At 37.8% G+C, this 18,661-nt stretch overlaps 1 protein-coding gene across 2 annotated transcripts in view; it reads left to right on the top strand.

Annotated features, from left to right (window-relative positions):
* The window catches only part of STXBP5L (syntaxin binding protein 5-like), a 526,662-nt gene that overhangs the window by 498,515 nt on the left and 9,486 nt on the right, over positions 1-18,661 (top strand). For both annotated transcript variants that reach the window (XM_006864137.1, XM_006864138.1), the window contains 2 exons: positions 4,486-4,651; positions 8,133-8,244. In XM_006864137.1, the coding sequence (XP_006864199.1) occupies positions 4,486-4,651; positions 8,133-8,244 (278 nt within the window). The remainder of the gene's footprint in view (positions 1-4,485; positions 4,652-8,132; positions 8,245-18,661) is intronic.

Here is an 18,661-nt window from a genome sequence, read left to right as displayed (position 1 = left end):
TCAGTTTTTTTTGATGATCCTCACGAACACATAGCGTTTCCATTCTGACATTTTATTGAAGTAGTCAATTTCATGTGAAGTAGTTTCTACAAAGGGCAAAGGAAGACAGCTATCAGTTTTTCAATGACTCCTGTTGCATTTTAAATTCTCTATTTTTATTTCTAAAGAAATCTCCCGCCCTTATAAATGCAGATGTTAGTACATATTCATTTATATAGAAATTAATTTGTAGCTATGCATAATACCATTTGAGAAGAAAAGAAGTTAATTTTACAAAATAAAGTATAATTAATCACTATCAAACTAAACTTCCAACTGGGACAACAGAATAATTCAATGTAAGACAAATTCTGCATGGTTCAATGCTAGTTTCGAGGAGGTTAGAGTATATATGAGACACACACAGTACACACGGGTTTCTCCCAAACTTTTGAAGTAAGTGCTAATGTCATCATTTGTCATTACTGTCATCCATTTCCAAACAAGATTAGAATGACCCCTTCATCAGCAATCCTAACAAATGGTTTGAGAAATGGAAATATGGACTGAGAAGGAATAAGAGAGTGAGCAGATCATAAAATGATTGTTTTCTTTCAGAAATTTCTGTCATTAACTACTTCCTCGTGGCTTACAGATCCATTCATGTCTCCCCTACTAAAAATTAAGAAAAAAGTGCAAAAACCAAAGCAAAATACACTTTCAAAACCTAGTTCCAGTCTTGAATTATTTTCCTGTCTTTTATCTCCTGCACCACAAATGTCAGGAATGAAAAATCTATACTTGTTAAGTGCCGCTGAGTTGGTTCTGACTCCAAGTGACTCTGTCTGTATAGGGTTTCTGAGGAGTGACTGGTGAGCTTGAACCACTGACCTTATGGTTCAAACCAACCTTGCAGTGCAGTGCATTAACCCACAGCACCACAGCAGGACTTCAATCTGTACTAGGGATCTACAAACTCTTATTTTTAAGTTATTCTTAGCTTGCAGGCGGTGTGGTACAAACTCAGAGGCAACTGGGAGAAAAAGAAGGTCCTAGATTTGGACTACAGAGTATAGTTTGCTGTTCAATACCATTGCCTTTATTTTTGTCTCCTTGAACATTTAGCACTTAACCTCCACCATGCTTCTAAAATTTGCTTTCTCTAAGATCCCCAATACCATATTCGTTGCCAGATCTAGTGTTTATTCCTGCACTCAAATTATTGGATCTGTTATACTTGTATTTGACAACCTCTTAATCACTTCCATCTTATTTTTTAATCTTTTATTGTGAGTTGGGTGAAGGTTTATAGAGCTGAAAATTGAGTATTTTGTCTATTTTGAAAATAATGATGAATGCATTGATCATTATTATGCAAAATAATAAAAAGCCCATCAAAAAGTCAGAACATTCCAATCCCCTGATCTATTAATTTGACTGAATGGATGGGTCACAGAAGTGTGCTTACTGGGTTTGTTTTCCCAGTCTGTGGGGTCCCTTTTTACTCTTTTGGTGAAGTCTTTTGATGCACACAAGTTTTTAATTTTTAGTATGTCCCACTCATCTATTTTGTCTATTTTTGTTTGTGTGCTTTTCAAAATGTGTGGCAGTCTTGTATATGCCCTGTATTAGCGCCCTCACGTTTGTCCTTATTTTTTCATTGATGATCTTCATAATTTTGGGATTCACATTTAGATCTTTAATTCATGTTGAGTTCATTTTTGTATAGGTGTGAGGCAAAGGTCTTGTTTCAGTCTTTTACATATCGCTTTCCAGTTCTGCCAGGACCATTTATTAAAGAGACCGTCTCTTACCCATGCAATGTGCCTAGGTGCTTTGTCGAAAATCATTTGGCTGTATGTGGTTGGGTTAACATCTGGATTCGCAATTCTGTTCCATTGATCAATGTATCTTTTATTGTACCAGTACCAGGCTGTTTTGACCATGGTAGCCATGTAGTAAAGTTTGAAATTGGGGAGTGAGAGACCTCCAACCTTGTTCTTCCTTTTAAGTAGTGCTTTGCTTATCCTGGGTCTCTTTCCTTTCCATACAAAATTAACAATTGTCCTTTCCATCTCTTTGAAGAATGTTGTTGGAATCTGGATTGGGATTGCATTGTATGTGTAAATTGCTCTGGGTAATATTGACATTTTCACGATGTTGAGTCTTCCTATCTAGGAACATGGTATGTTCTTCCACTTCTGTAGGTCTCTTTTGGCTTCTTGTTAGTAGTGTTTTGTAATTTTCTTTGTATAAGTCCTTTGTTTCTCTGGTTATGTTTGTTCCTAAGTATTGCATCCTTTGTGTGGCTATTGTAAATGGTATTGCTTTCCTAATGTCCTTTTCATCGCTATTGCTGTTGCTATAGAGAAATCCAATTGATTTTTGTATGTTGATTTTATACCCTGCCACTTTGCTGAATCTTTTGATGAGGTCTAATAGTTTTTTTTTTTACTGAGTCTTTGGGGGTTTCTATGTATAGGATCATATCATCTGCAAATAAGGAGAGTTTTACTTCCTCTTTGCCAATGTGGATGCCTTTAATTTCTTTATCATGCCGTATAGCTCTTGCTGAGACTTCCAGCATAATATTGAATAGGAACGGTGATAAAGGGCATCCTTGTCTGGTTCCTTTTCGCAGAGAGAAGGCTTTCAGTTTCTCTCCATTGAGCGTGATGTAGGCTCTTGGTTTTGTATATATGCTCTTGATTATGTCAAGGAATTTCCCTTCAATTCCTACTTTGTTGAGTGTTTTTATCAAGAATGGATGTTTGATTTTGTCAAATGCCTTTTCTGCATCAATCGATATGATCATATGGTTCTTTTCCTTTTTCTTATTTATATGATGGATTGCGCTGATTGTTTTCCTGATGTTGAACCATCCTTGCATCCCTTTTATGAAACCCACTTGGTCATGATGTATTATTTTTTTTGATGTGCTGTTGGATTCTGTTGGCTAGGATTTTGTTGAGAATTTTTGTGTCTATGTTCATGAGGGATATTGGTCTATAATTTTCTTTCTTAGTGATGTCCTTCCCTTAACTGGGTTTGTTTTGAATCCATAGCTTACCTGACAAGATACCTAATGAAAATGTACAGTGTGGATCATATATTTAAAATTTTCTAGGAAGTAGCCAAATTTGCAAAAAGTAAAAAGAATCAGGTGAAATTTATTTCAGGACTGCAGTATGCTTAATTCAGTATATCTGAGATATTTTACTTTTTTCTTTTCCCCCCATACTCTTTGAAATCCAGTTTTTAATTCATATTTACAGCACATCTCAATTTGAACTAGCTACATTTCTTGACAGGAGCAGAAAGCTTCCTTTCTATCCCCGGAATGGCTGGTGGGTTTGAACTGCTAACCTTGTGGTTCACAGTACTTATCCTATGGAATCACACTGTGGCTCCATGTGACTAGTGACTACCATATTAGACAGCACAGTGCTACTGGAGCCTCATGAAAATCCTGTTCCAATGGCACAGATTTCCGACCCTGCTTTATAAAATAAGGCTCCAGGGCTCTCAAACGAGATTTACAAGCTACTTTGAGAAGATAAATAAGTATTTTTTCCCTGACGATAAAACAAGTGCTTATTTTATGATCTGGGATAATTTAAAAGTAATGTGCACACTTAGAATCAATAGGATGGTTTCAAAACTTGAGGTTTAATTTTAGGTTTATTTATTTTGGCATTAAAGATATAACTAAGAAACAGTACGACAGGACTGCTTCAGTGATTGATTGAACTGGCCCAAACGACAGTATCCAAAGTGAGATTCTAGGGAATATTTAAGTGAAAGTATTCACTAGAACATTAGGATAAGTTATAACCACTGGGTGACAGTTCAGAAGTGTGTTAATTCATTTGCATATACACATTCTGATATATGATTTGTACCTTTTTCCCATTCTCTTACAGCATCTCCTATATAAATCATGCCTTCAGTGCAGGTGCCCTAAGTTATAGGTCATTTCCATTTCCTGTGTACAGTGGGACTGGGCTTACTCCATATACTGTCATTGTATAACCTCCTCAGACTCAGGAACCTTGCCTTAGAAAAAGACAAGGCAAAGGGTCTTGAAAACATTCATGGAAATATGGAACTTTTCCACAAATTATTTGAAACTTCCCCCATTGAGCAAATAGGCTATCAGCCTCGTTCTACTTGTGGTGCTTCTGCCAGAACAGTACAGTAGAAGTCTGTGAAATGCTGCAAACCGCATCACTGAGATTACTGGCTGGCCACTGCATTTAATCCTTCAAGGGAATTTGCTAAATATCTCCATGGATTAAGAAAGAAGTACTGTGTTAATGTTTATGATTTTATGTGAAAATAACTTGTTACCACTGAGCTTCATGGGGATAGAATGAAATAGTCCCAAGAGAATGATAAAAACAAAACAAACCTGTTTCTATGTAAGTATGTGTAAATTCTTTACAGAGGAATTAAAAGTTTCTAACAACCTTAAGAATAAAATGTGGATTTTCTTTTCCCATTTAGCCTACCTAGTCTTCGGCCAATGTTGGATGTTAATTACTTACCACTGACAGACATGAGGATAGCACGGACATTCTGTTTTACCAATGAAGGACAGGCACTGTACCTTGTCTCTCCTACTGAAATTCAGCGGTTAACATATAGCCAAGAAATGTGTGATAATCTACAGGTAGGTCAGAATGAAAGAATATTGTGTCTGATGGTAAAAAGAGAGCCTGAGAGGGATGTTGGAAAGCTAAAATATTATTGGAAACATGACTTTCCTGGAACATGTTTTGAATACATAGTCTTCATTGTGACCTTTCGCATTTTTAGTGTGGTACTGGGTAGAAAAGGGAGAGAATGTAAAGTTCATCCATATTTTATAGTGCATCTTTTATTTTTGTTTTTGGCCCATGGAGAATCTTACAAAAGTTACAGACTCTTATTTAAAATTTTCATATATTTGAAGAGTTCATGTTTTGTTTTGTTTTAAGAAACCTTAATTTCAGCTAAGGATCTACAAAAGGAATACATGTCCTGTGGGTCACAGCTTGGCATCTGTCTTTGATATTAGCAGTGGGGTAGACTCAAGATAGGTATCAAAGCCTGTGTAATCTTGGGATAGTATGAGTGGTCATAATGTGCTAAAAGAACCTCTTAAAGATTTATCTGGTTCAACACCCTTATTTTCCAAATAAGAAAATTAAATTATAAGTGTAAACTGTGAACTCTTTCAGTTGTAGTTGGCACTACCCCATCTCCCAAAGCCCTGGGAGGTTTGGACTCTGGGGGTGTTGCTTAAGCTGCTTGTGCACTCTTCCTTAGAGCACTGTTGAGAGAAGTCAGTCAGAATGCATAGGAAGCACTGAGCACAGCACTTGAATCATACTGTGACTTTTTATAAACAATATTTATTAGTTATTTACTGAGTTATTTATTTATTGCTTGGTACTTGGCTAGGCTCTAAGAATGTAATAATATATAAAATACAAATCCCTCCCTGTTAGTGTGGAGGGAGAGATGAGTAAGCAAACAGACAACAGCAATACTTTTTGGAAAACGGGATCTCTGACGGTGTCGGTGCTGTGGAAACAAATAAGGGGCGCCCAGATGGTAAAGCAGAGGAGAGAGTATAGTTAGAGAAAAACTGTGGACAAAGGTGACTTCTAAAGGGTAAGTAAGAGTTATTCAAAGGTTTGGATTGCTGGGGATGGACAAAATAAAGATATTGTAGACTGAAGCAGAGGCATGTAGAAACCCAAGGCTTCAGGAAATTGTCCAGAAAAAATTAAGAGTTGGTCATGTGAAAAGAGTGGAGGGATGGTGCTGGAGAGTGAGTCACATGAGATCTTGGTGGAATCTGACATTTACTCCAAGGGATTATAATAGAAAGTCCTTGAAAAGTTTTAGATTTTTTTACTGAAGCAAATCACCTGGCTGCAATTGGCAACTGGTTATGAGGAAGCAAGACTGAAGGTAGAACAATTAAAAGACTTAAAAAAAAATAATGTAGGTGAAAAGTAACAGTGGCTTGAAGTAGGGACAAATGCTTGTGGCTCAGTGGTCACAGGAGAAAGATGTGACAGTCTGCTTCCATAAAGATTGTTGTTGTTCAGTTCTGTCTCAGTGACCTTGTATAGTTTCCAAGGAGCAACTGGTGAGTTTGAATCGCTAACATTGCGGTTCAAATGACCCTGTAGTCCAGTGCTCTATACTATAGTGCCACAAGTTTATAACCTCAAAAACCCTACGGGGCTGTTCTACTCTGTCTTTACGTGGTCTCTAGGAGTCAGAATTCTCTCGTTGGCCATTGCAATAGGGGAGCCAGCAGTGAGAATGGAGAAAAATTAGCAGATTGAAGTTAGCAAATTCAATAGCTATAAAAGAAGTGCAATAATTTGTATTTTAGGATTATTAGATATACAAGCAAAGGAAAGTAAAGAATAATTCCTCAATTTCTAGCTTGGAGAAATGAACTATTGGTGGGGTCATTTGCAAAGGTAAGGAATTCAGGAGGAAGAGCACAGGTTTTGGTGAGCAGAGATGAGAGAAGTTGAAGTTACGGTCATACAGTAAGTTCATGACCAAGCCAATATAGGACACAGATCTCCTGATAATTTTTGTTTGTTTTATTGTGAATTATGTGATAGTTTACATGGGAGAACATTAGTTTTACATTCATCCTGTCGTATATTGTTTCATTGCCATGGTTACAATCCCCTCCATGCATCATCAGCCAACCAAAGGGTATACCCTGCAAGCCTGCCCCCTAGTCATCACACAAAACGTCTACCTTTATATTTCCAACCTTCACAATCAGTCCTGATAACAATTTTTCACTATTGTACCACAAGAGACCTAGCCGCATTTCATCAGCCCCACCTACACAGATTTGATACTACTCAGTGGAGATTCTACCTTCCTCCATGCCCTCTAGATCTAGGTTCCCTCTTTAAAGCTTGCAAGCCTGTCACTTCTTGCCTTTGTAGGCCCCCATTTTGTGTAGCCAATGTCCAAGTTGCCCATCCCTGTCCTCTTCATGTGTGGAGAGGGTGGCAATGATCCTTGCTGTAAAGATTTGTTCCCTCTTTTGAGCTACTGCATCCATAGGTATAGGTCAAGTTCATCAAATTGTATCAGATTACTCTTTTTTTCCTCCTCTTTCTTCTAGTTGAGCTCTCATCATCCAGTCATTGAAGCCAGGTCAAGTGGGTATTATCTGCACGTGTGGGTGTTCTTATGCGTACACACTCTCTTCTTACCAGCTGGATGCTTCACTCTCCACTCTAGTCCTCTGTGGCTATGTCACTGACTCTGGACCCAAGAGGCCGCGGGTCTCCACCCGGGTTCATAGGAGTCTATTGAACGTTGGAGGGCTTAGCTCGCCGCTTCATTCTGTTTTTCCCTCACTTCCCCTTATCGGTGACCAGCGTGGTCACCAATAAGAGTGTGTATTACCATTGAATCGTAGTCCTGAAAGGGGGTTTGCTCTGAGGGAGAGCTCCTGATTCTTGATACAAGTTTTCTCTCCCATACTTTTAAGAAGGACTGGAATGCAATTTAAAAATAAAGTAACCAAGGTATACCTGTGTAGATTTGATTTGCTATGTGTGAGAAACAGCCTGGGCATCTGTTTTTCTAACATGATTTGCCCTTCACTCTAAGGTACCCCAATACTGAGAAAAGGAGCACCCCTCCAGGCAGAAGCTGCCTATATTAAGGCATTTATCTGAAGCCATTTTGATAACTGTGTGCTTGATAAAAAAAAAAATAGATCTAACCTTCTATGTTACCATCAAGGACTTCCTGTGTCACAGGCTGTACCTGCTTGTTTCAGAGTAGGAAACCAGACATGAACAAAAGGACAAGAAAACCAGACTGGTCATCACTGAGTCTAGGTGGAAATTAATGTCAGGGCAGACATACTAGCTCCCCATGTTTCTCAATTGTTGAGGGGAGAAAAGGGCAGAAATATGAAAATTCTCAGATGTCACTTGAGAAGTGAAATAGAAGCAGCAAACTGCCAGAGACAGAACTGGGAGCAGAGCTGAAACCACCAGACACTATATGTGGGTACCAGACTGTCCTTTAATAATGTGCTGTGACATACCAGTGATCCTTTTTAATCTATTTTTTTTTAATTACATTTTACTTTTAATTTGGTACAGGACATGCTAGGAGAATTGTTTACTCCAATAGAGACACCAGAAGCTCAAAACAGAGGATTTCTCAAGGGACTGTTTGGTGGAAGTGGACAAACATTTGACAGAGAAGAACTCTGTGAGTAAACTCGTAAAAATGTATCACAAATTAGAAGACTGTTCCTATGTATATCTAATCCAAACCCACTGCCATCTAGACGATTTTGATTCATACTAGACAAAGTAAAACAGCTCAGTAGGGTTTCTGTGACTGTGAATGTTTATAGAAGGAGACAGCCTCATCTGTCTCCCATGGAGCAACTGGTAGGCCTGAGCCACTCACCATGTGGTTAGCCCAATGCTTAACCCACTGTGCCACCAGGACCTTTAACACAATATGTGATCTCAAATTCTAAGCTGTTTGTTCTGCTTTTATCTTAAATCTTGGTAATCTGTCTTGTTTTACACCGTGAAATTCATTCCTGCTTACCAAATGCAAATAAAATTGGTCACTTCATATGAGAAAATAGTTTAACAGAAAAGGTAAATACTTGTATAATGCATATAGTGACCAAGCTAATCAAGTGGCACTTGCAGGTAGATCATACCTTCATGGAAGGGTAATGATAAGGCTGAAAATAAATACATAGAATTTGCTTGCCTTTAGCCATTGCTAGAAAACAGTTTATTTAGAATGCAAGGCTTTCCCACACAAGGCTTTCCCACACAATAATATAAATGACTGTAAATTTCTACCAGTGAGACTATCATGAATAGTCACGAATAAGCAGTAGTAAGATATTAAGGAACATTTTCAGAAAGAAAGCAAAAATATATTTTCCAGGATCTTCCACCATCATTTGGTCTTGAAGAGCAAGCTTGCTTTCTCTTCAACTTTTGACTGTGTGCCTCCATGCTACAGTATTCAGTATTATTTCATCATACAAAGGAAAGATGCTGGGTGGTGATACATGCCACTGATGATGAAATCAAAGAATTCTACCAACTTCTCATACTGTGGTAGCTTGTGTGTTACTATGATTTTGGATGCTATGCCATGGGTATTTTAAATCCCAGCAGGATCATTGACAGTGGACAAGTTTCAGATGAGCTTCCAGATGGAGACAAACTATTTCCAAATATTTCATCACTGAAAGCCTTATGAATAGCAGTGAAACACTGTTATATATAGTGGCCAGAAAATGAGCATGTCAGGTTAGAAAGCACTCAGAATGCGACTGGGGAAGAGCTGCTTCCTCAAAGTAGAGTTAACCATGATGATGTGAATAGAATAAAGCACTCGGGACCTTCATTTGCTGAAAGGGCATAACTCAAAAACTGTAAACATCCCTTAAAAAATCAGAAAACGGAATATATGAATGTAGAAATTGTCAAAAATGAAATGGAACACACATCAAATACCTGAAGCATTAGTGAGCTGAAATGGACTATGCCGGAAATGAAAAATTGAGGAAGAATGGCATCACATTCATTGTTAGAAAGAACATATCAAGATCTATCATGGGGTACAATGCTGTCTGTCTGTGATAGGATAAGGATAATATCCATGTGCCTACAGGGAAGATCGGTTAATGCCATTATTATTCAAATTTACACACCAACCACTAAAGCCAGTGAGCATGAAATTGAACAGTTCTACCAACTTCTGCATTCTGAAATTGATCAAACATGCAATCAAGATGTTTTGATAACCACTGATGATTGGAATGCAGAGGTTAGAAACACAGAGGAAGTATCAGTAGTTGGAAAGTTATGACGTTGGTGATAGAAATGATACTGGAGGTCGCATGGTAGAATTCTGCAAGACTAATTAATTATTTGTTCTTTCAAATACTTTTTTTTTTTAACTAACATAAAAGAAATCAGTTGACTACATCTGTGTTAAGAAACAGTGGAAATGCTGCATATCATCAGCCAAAACAAGGCAAGGAGAAGATTAAGGAAGAGATCATCAATTGCTCATATACAAATTCAGACTAAAGTTGAAAAAAGTCCATGAGAGCCAAAATGTGACTTTGAATATATTCCACCTGAATTTAGATACCAAAGACCAGAAGGAAAAGACCAAAATGGAGGTCAGAAGAGACTAATACTTGCTGTCCAGTGTAGACATGCTAACACAAATGGAAGAAGAGCGGAGGTACAAAAGGTGGACAGAAAATTTTAAAGGTCAGCTCAAGAAGACAAAGTCAAATATTATTATAATAAAATGCGCAAAGACCTGGAAAACCAAAAGGGAAGAATTCACCATTTCTCAAACCTTGACTTGCGTTATTGAAGGATTCTCTGGCCAAACTATTGAACGATGCAGAAAGCATCAAAAGAAGATGGAAGGAATACACAGAGTCACTGTACTAAAAGAAAACAGTTGATGTCCAACCATTTCTTGATCATAGCATATGATCAAGAGCCCCAATGATCCTGAAAGGAAGAAGTCCAAGGTGCACTGAAGGCATTGGAAAGAACAAGGCACCAGGAATTGATGGAATACAAATTGAAATCTTTCAGCAAAGTGATGCAGCACTAGAGATACTCACTCATCTATGCAAGGAAATTTGGAAGACAAACTACCTGGGCCAATTGATTGGAAAAGAAATGGAATGCAGAAATCATTGGACAGTATCATTGACATCCCATGTGAGTAAAGTTTTAATAAAGGTAATACAGAAAATGGCTGCAACCATACACTGACAGAGAACTTCCAGAGGTTCAAATTGGCTTCAGAAGAGGACATGGAATGATGGATATCATTGCTAACAGCAGATGTATTTTGGCTGAAAGCAGAAAATACCAGAAAGATGCTTACCTGTGCTTTATTGACTGCGCAAAGGCTTTTGATTATGTGGATCATGCCAAACTATGGAGAATGTTGCAAAATATGAGTATTCTGGAAAACTTAATTGTGCTTATGAGGCAGTCTTTTGAACAGAACAAGGGAACACCGAATGATTTCAAATTAGGAAAGGTGTGTGACAGGGTTGTGTTCTTTCACATGCTGAGTTTTATGAAGAATAACATGGTATCAGGATTGGAGGAAGACTCACGAAGAACCTGCAATATGCAGCTGGTACAACCTTGCTTGCTAAAAATGAAGAGGACTTAAAAAATACTGATGAAGATCAAAGAGCACAGCCTTCAGTATGGATTGCATCTCAATGTAAAGAAAACAAAAATCCTCACCACTGGACCAGTAAACAACATTCTTATCATCAGAGAAAAGACTGAAGTTGTCAAAGGCTTCGTTTTGCTTGGATGAACCATCAACACTTACGGAAGTAGCAGTCAAGAAATCAAATGACATATTGCATTGGGCAAAATTTGCTGCACAAGACCTTTTCAAAGTGTGTGGACTAAGACAAAGATACACCTGACTCATGCCGTGGTATTTTCAGTAACTTCATTAGCATGTGAAAGTTGGACAGTGAATGTGAAAGTTGGACAGTGAATAAGGAAGATTGTAGAAGAATTGATGCACTTGAGTAATGGTGTTGGGAAGAGAGTAATGGTGTTGGGAAGAGAATATTGAAAGTATCATGGACTGCCAAAAGAACAAGTAGATCTGTGTTGGATGAAGTACAACAAGAGTGCTCACTGGAAGCCAGGATGGCCAAACTTAGTCTTACATACTTCTTACTTCATACATTTGTCAGGAGGTACCAGTTACTAGAGAAGGATATCATGAATTCCTGTTTGATAAGGTGGAGGGTCAGAGGATTTGCAAAGTTGCAGCATCAATGGGCTTAAGCATAGCAACAATGGTGAGGGTAGCCCAGGACCAGCAGTGTTTCATTCTATTGTGCATAGGGTCAATATGAGTCGGTACCGACTTGATGGGACCTAAAAAAAACAACCAACTTCTTCAGTCTGAAGTTGATCAAACATGCAATTAAGATGTATTGATAATTACTGGTGATTGGAATGCAAAGGTTGAAAACAGAAAGGATCAGTAGTTAGAAAATATGGCCGTGGTGATAGAAACAATGCTGGAGATCACATTGTAGAAATTTGCAAGACCAATGATTTGTTCATTGCAAATACCTTTTTTAAACAATGTAAATGATGACTATACATGTGGACCTCACCAGATGTAATCAATTTGATTTCTGTGTATTCTGTGAAAAGAGAGTGAAAAAGTTGCATATCATCAGCCAAAACAAAGCCAGTGGCAGACTATGGAACAGACCATCAAATTTTCATATACAATTTCAGACTGAAGCTGAAGAAAATTGAAACAAGTGCACCAAAGCCAAAATGTGATCCTGAATATATTATATCCCACATGAATTTAGAGATCAAATCAAAAACAGACTTTGTTGCACATTAGACACTAAAGAAGAGTTGTGGTATGACATCAAGAACATCATACTGGAAGAAAGCAAAAGGTCATTAAGAAGACAAGAAAAGGAAAAGACCAACCAAAATGGATTTCATCAGAAGAGCCTCTGAAACTTGCTTTCCAGCATAGAGACGCTAAAGTAAATGTAAGAAATGAGGAGGTAAAAGAGCTGAAAAGAAAATTTAAAGGTGAGCTCAAGAAGACAAAGTTAAATATAATGAAATGTACAAAGATCTGAAGTTAGAAAACCAAAAGGGAATAACCCACTCAGCATTTCACAAGATGAGTGAACTAAATCCAAGCTTCAACTTGTATTGAAAGGGATACAGCAAACATCAAAAGAAGATGGAAGGACAGAGGCAGGGCTTCATGGAAGATTTGGGAGAAGTGCAGTGCACTTCTACCAGCAATAACGGATACTGGATGAAGCAGGTTCAGGGGATGGTCCCAGAACTCTGAACTACATATAAAGAAATATTTAGAAGTGAGAAGGTTTACAGCCGGTGTAATTTGTACCAAAATCAAGAAAACTGGTGTTTTCTTATCTGCTGGTCCCAGCATCTCCTGAAGCAGCCATCTTGGGAGTGACAGAGCGGGAAAAGGATCAGAGATGAGCTCCTATCGCAGACATCTGACCCATCCTAGGAGATAAAGGTGTACATATTTTTTTTTTCTGCAGTTTGTGCACCTCCACTCTGGTGACTGGGGGGGTGGGTGCCTGAGAGGACTCCACAGGGTTCTGCTATGCATGCGCTTGGATCTGCTCAGCAGAGTCTAAGAAGGGGAAAGGCACTGCACTGCTGAAAACTAAATGGCAGCCCAAAATAGCTATAGCTGGCCCTGATATCTTTATCACTAGGAAAAAGGCCTGGACTGGGAGAGAGACAGAATAAAAAGGAAACAGGCCAAGAATTAAATCCTGAGTTATGTCATCTTGAAATTTCTCAGGCAGCCTTGAAGGCAAGAACTCAAGAGAGGAACGTTACAGTCATACTCATATTTTGCTACTATAGTAGTATCCAATCTGGTTTTTTGTTTTCTTTAATGTTGCTGTTTTGGTTTTTGGTCCCCTTTTTACCTTCATGGGGCTCTGTCTCTCACTATGTTACCCATGAAGAGACAGCAGTTGCAATCATATATAGTGAAACTACAGTTACACCCTATAAAATCCCACCATCCAGGCAAGAACCAATATCAGCTGTTATGTACCTGATAGGCAGCCAACACCCTGCTACAGTTACTCTGAGATGAGTAATAAAAAAATTGAAAAGCGAAGCCCATCTCCTGATCACATCTACTTGGAGGCAATCAGAAAGCATAATAAAACATCAACATACATTCATCTAATTATTGAAATCATACCTAACTATTGAAGATGCCCAAGAAACAACTGACCATATCAGCACATGTCCAGAAACAAGATAGAGTGACTGAGACAAATGATCTGGAGGTAGACCTAGACATCATACTGGAAGAAGGGCAGGCTTTGGAAATGCCTTAGAAAAAATTCAGGAGAAAGATACTGAAATGCATCCGAACACTCCACAGAGGGTTTGAGAAAAATAAGGAAGTCAGAAAAGTGCTACAGGAACAATCAAATAAGATAGATAAAACATTTGAAACAATCACAAGTCCATAGAGATGATAGCTGAAGAGCTTCTGGAAGAAAATTTCCTTAACATCCTGAAAAATGAAAAAATTAGCATTCAAGAAGTTCAATGAACCCCCCGAAGCATAGACCCCCAAAGAAAATCACCAAGACATATCATAATCAAGCTCTCCAAAATCAAAGGTAAGGAGAGAATCCTGAAAGCAGCTAGAGAAAAGAGAAGTGTTACATACAAAGCCAAGCAAATTAGAGTAAGCTCTGATCTCTCAGCAGAAACCATGCAGACAAGAAGGCATTGGGTAGACATATATAAAACCCTGAAATAAAAAAAACTGCCAAGCAAGAATTGTCTACAAGCAAAGCTACAAGCAAAGCTATCAAATCAAATACAACAGTGTAATAAAAACATGTCCAGATAAACAAAAGCTAAACAAACCCTGTGCTTCAATATATCCTAAAGGGAGTTCTTTGGACTGAGAACCAACAAGAACAGACAACAACCAGAGATTGACATATGTGACAGCACCAACTGGAACTCAACTGACAGATAAGAGTCGAGAACAGAACAAAGCTGTAAGAATGAATTCAGAGGATCTAGGAGGTCAGTCCATGATCAAAAAAATTACATTGTGAAAGAAGGTAAAAACATATGACCAGAGATCCAGGTGGTGAAGTTAGGTAGATTATAGGACAAAATGGACTGTTTTAATACAGGTAACATCAAAAGAAAATCAATACTTCACAACATACCAAAAAAAAATGAAAATCCAAGAAGAACATGGGAACATTAAAACTATGTAGAAACTGACAAAAACTCAACACAAGAAGACATGCACCACAAAAACAAACATAATGACAGCAATTAATCCATGGCTGTCGATAATTACAATGAATATAAATGATTAAATGCACCAGTAAAGAGATAGGAGACTGGATAAGAAAACAAATCCTTCAATATGCTGTCTACAAGATAAACCTTACACACAAAGACAAAAACAGACTAAAAGTTAAAGGGTGGGAAAAAAGTACCAAGCTAATTGCAGTCTAAGAAAGAGCAGGAGTGGCAATACTAATCTCTGATAAAATAAACCTAATCTCTGATAAAATAAACTTAAAGGCAAAAGTCAGCATAATAGGTAAAGATGGACATTATTTAATGATTAAAGGGTCTACTGAACAAGATGACATAAAATAATTATCTATGCTCCCAGTGAAAGAGCTAGAAAAAATATAGACAAAACTCTAATAGATTTGAAGAAAAGAATAGATAAATGTATAATAATAGTGGGAGATTTTAATACACCACTTTCAAAAAAGGATCGATCAACCAGAAAGAAACCCCAAAAAGACACGGAGGAACTAAACAACACAATTAGACTACTTGACCTCATAGATGTGTACAGAGTGTTCAACCCAACAAAAGTGCAATACACATTCTTTTCCAGTGCACATGGAACATTCTCCAGAATAGACCAACTGTTAGGCCACAAAACATGCTTCCATAAATTTATAAGCATCAATATACTACAAAGCATTTTCTCAGACCACAATGCTATAAAATTAGAAATCAACAATAGGACCAAGGAAATAAAGTTGAATACATGGAAACTGAGTAACACCCAGCTACAAAGCTACTGGGCAGTTGAAGAAATAACAAGTGAATTTACAAAGTTCCTAGAAATGAATGAGAATGAACATACCAAAATCTTTGGGACACAGCAAAAGCAGTGCTGAGTGTACAATGTATTGCAATAAATGCACATATCCAAAAAGAAGAATGAACCAAAATCAACACATTAATAGACCATCTCCAACAACTAGAAACAGACCATCAAAGAAAGAAAGAAAGGAGATAGAAAACAGAAAAACTATAGAAAGAATTAACAGAACAAGAGGCTGGTTCCTTGAAATAATTATTAAAATAGGCAAGCCTAACAAAATAAAACAGGGAGAAGAAAACACATAAGTGATGACACAATAGAACCAATAGAAATAAAACACACAGTAACAAAATATTATGAAGAGTTGTACTCCAACAAATTTGAAAATCTAGAGGAGATGGATACATTTTTAGAAAAGCATGACCTACCCAAACTTAAACAGAATGAGGTAGAAAACTTGGACAGACCTATGACAAAGGAAGAAACTGACCCGGCCATCAAAAAAAGTCCAGTTCCAGATGGCTTCACTGACTGGTGAGCTTTACCAGACATTCAGGGAAGAGCTATCACCAATTCTACTCAAATTAATCCAGAGGATGGACAACTTCCTAATACAGTCTATATGAAGCAAGCATAACCCTCATACCCAAAACAGGGAAGGACATCACTAAGAAAGAAAATTATAGACCAATATCCCTCATGAACATAGATGCAAAAAAAACCTCAACAGAATTGTAGCCAACAGAATTCAACAACACATCGATAAAATAATACATTATAACACATCGATAAAATAATACATTATGACCAAGTGGGATTCATACCAGGGATGCAAGGATGGTTCAACATCAGAAAAACAATCAATGTAATCCACCATATAAATAAGAAAAAGGAAAAGAGATCACATCAATTGATGCAGAAAAGACATTTGACAAAATCCAACATCCATTCCTGATAAAAACACCCAACAAAGTAGGAATTGAAGGGAAATTCCTCAACATAATTAAGAGCATAATACACAAAACCAACAGCTAACATTTTTACTCTCAATGGAGAGAAACTGAAAGCCTTCCCTTTGCGAACAGGTACCAGACAAGGGTGCCCTTTATCACCACTCCTATTTAATATTGTTTTAGAAGTTTTAGCCAGAGCTATAAGGCAAGATAGGGAAATTAAAGGCATCAAAATTGGCAAAGAGGAAGTAAAACTCTCACTGTGTGCGGATGATATGATTCCATACATAGAAAACCCCAAACACAACCTACTGGAATTCATTGGAATATTCAGCAAAGTGGCAGGGTGCAAGATCAATATAGAAAGATCAGTTGAATTCCACTATACTAATACTGAGAGTGCTGAAAAGGAAGTTCGGAAAGTAATACTATTTACAATAGCTGCCCAAAGGATGAAATATTAGGAATAAACGTAACCTGAGAAATATAGGACCGATAAAAAGAAAACTACAAAACATTACTACAGGAAACCAAAAGAGAAGAACAAACAAGATGAAGGATATCAGCAATAACACAGAATACGGGACAAAGCAGGCTCAGGGGATGGTCCCAGAACTCTGAACCACATATAAAGGAATATTTAGAAGGTTGGAAGGCTTACAGCTAAGTGGATTTGTAGCAGAAGCAAGAAATTCATTGTTTTCTAATTCAAGACGCTTAGCTGCTCCAGGAGCCGCCATCTTGGGTGAGACCAAGCGGGGGAAGGATCAGAGCAGCCATAGACACCTGACAGAACTGCAGAGATAAAGGTGTGGACATTCTTACATTGGTCCCTTACTGTCTGTGCACTTCTATTATGATGACTTTAGGGGTGCCTGAACTAGTGGACACCCCACCCTCGGAGGGTTCTACCCGCATGTGCACAGATCTCCTCGAAATTTAAAGAGACAGTTTCCACTTAAAACCAAACGGCCACAGCTGGCCCTGAACTGTTTATAACTAGAAAAAGACCTGAATGGGGATTGTGGCGTGGGACAAGCAGACAAAAAAGGAAACAGGTCGAAAATTAAATCCTAAATCATGTCACAACGACCAACAGTGGCATCTAGAAATTTCTCAAGAAGAAGAGTGAAAAGGGAAGCCCATCTCCTGATCACATCTACCTGGAGGCAATCAGAAAGCATAAAAAATACCAAAATACATATCCATCTAAGTATTAAGGCCACAGATAACCCCTGAATATTCCCAAAAAACAGAAGCAGATGACCATATCTGCACATGTCCAGAAACAATATACAGTGACTGAGGCAAATGAGCAGGAAGTAGACCTACACTCCATACTGGAAAATGGGCAGGCTTTGAAACTGGCTTAGAAGGAATTCAGGAAAACACTACAGAAACAATCAAATAAGATAAATACAGCATTGTAAACAATTTAAAACCTACAGAAAGAGGTCCAAACAATTAATAATAGAGTATCAGAAATGGACAATACACTGAAAGGGCAAAGGATAGAACTGAAGAGATAGAAGCCAGAATTAGTGAGCTAGAAGACAAATCTCTCGATACTACTAAGATAGATGAGCGAACACAAAAAAGGATAAAAAAAAAATCTGAAGAAGGCCTAAGATTCATGTTGGACAACATGAAGAGGAATAACTTATCAGCATTCCAGAGCTGGAAGAATCATACAAGTCCACAGAGGAGATAGATGAAGAGCTTCTGGAAGAAAATTTCCTAACATCCTGAAAAGTGAAAAGATAAGCATTCAAGAAGCTCAACGAACCCCAGAATGGATAGACCCTAAAAGACAATCATCAAAGCATATCATAATCAAGCTCTCCAAAATCAAAGATAAGGACAGGATCTTGAAAGCAGCTAGGGAAAAGAAAAATATAACATACAAAGGCAAGGAAATCAGATTAAGCTTGGATTTCTCAACAGAAACCAATGCAGGCAAGAAGGCAATGGGGAGA

Source organism: Chrysochloris asiatica, unplaced genomic scaffold, assembly GCF_000296735.1.
Source record: "Chrysochloris asiatica unplaced genomic scaffold, ChrAsi1.0 scaffold00061, whole genome shotgun sequence".
In the NCBI taxonomy this organism is placed as follows: domain Eukaryota; kingdom Metazoa; phylum Chordata; class Mammalia; order Afrosoricida; family Chrysochloridae; genus Chrysochloris; species Chrysochloris asiatica.
Note: the sequence above shows the minus strand (reverse complement) of the source record. Positions and strands in the feature narration are given on the sequence as shown.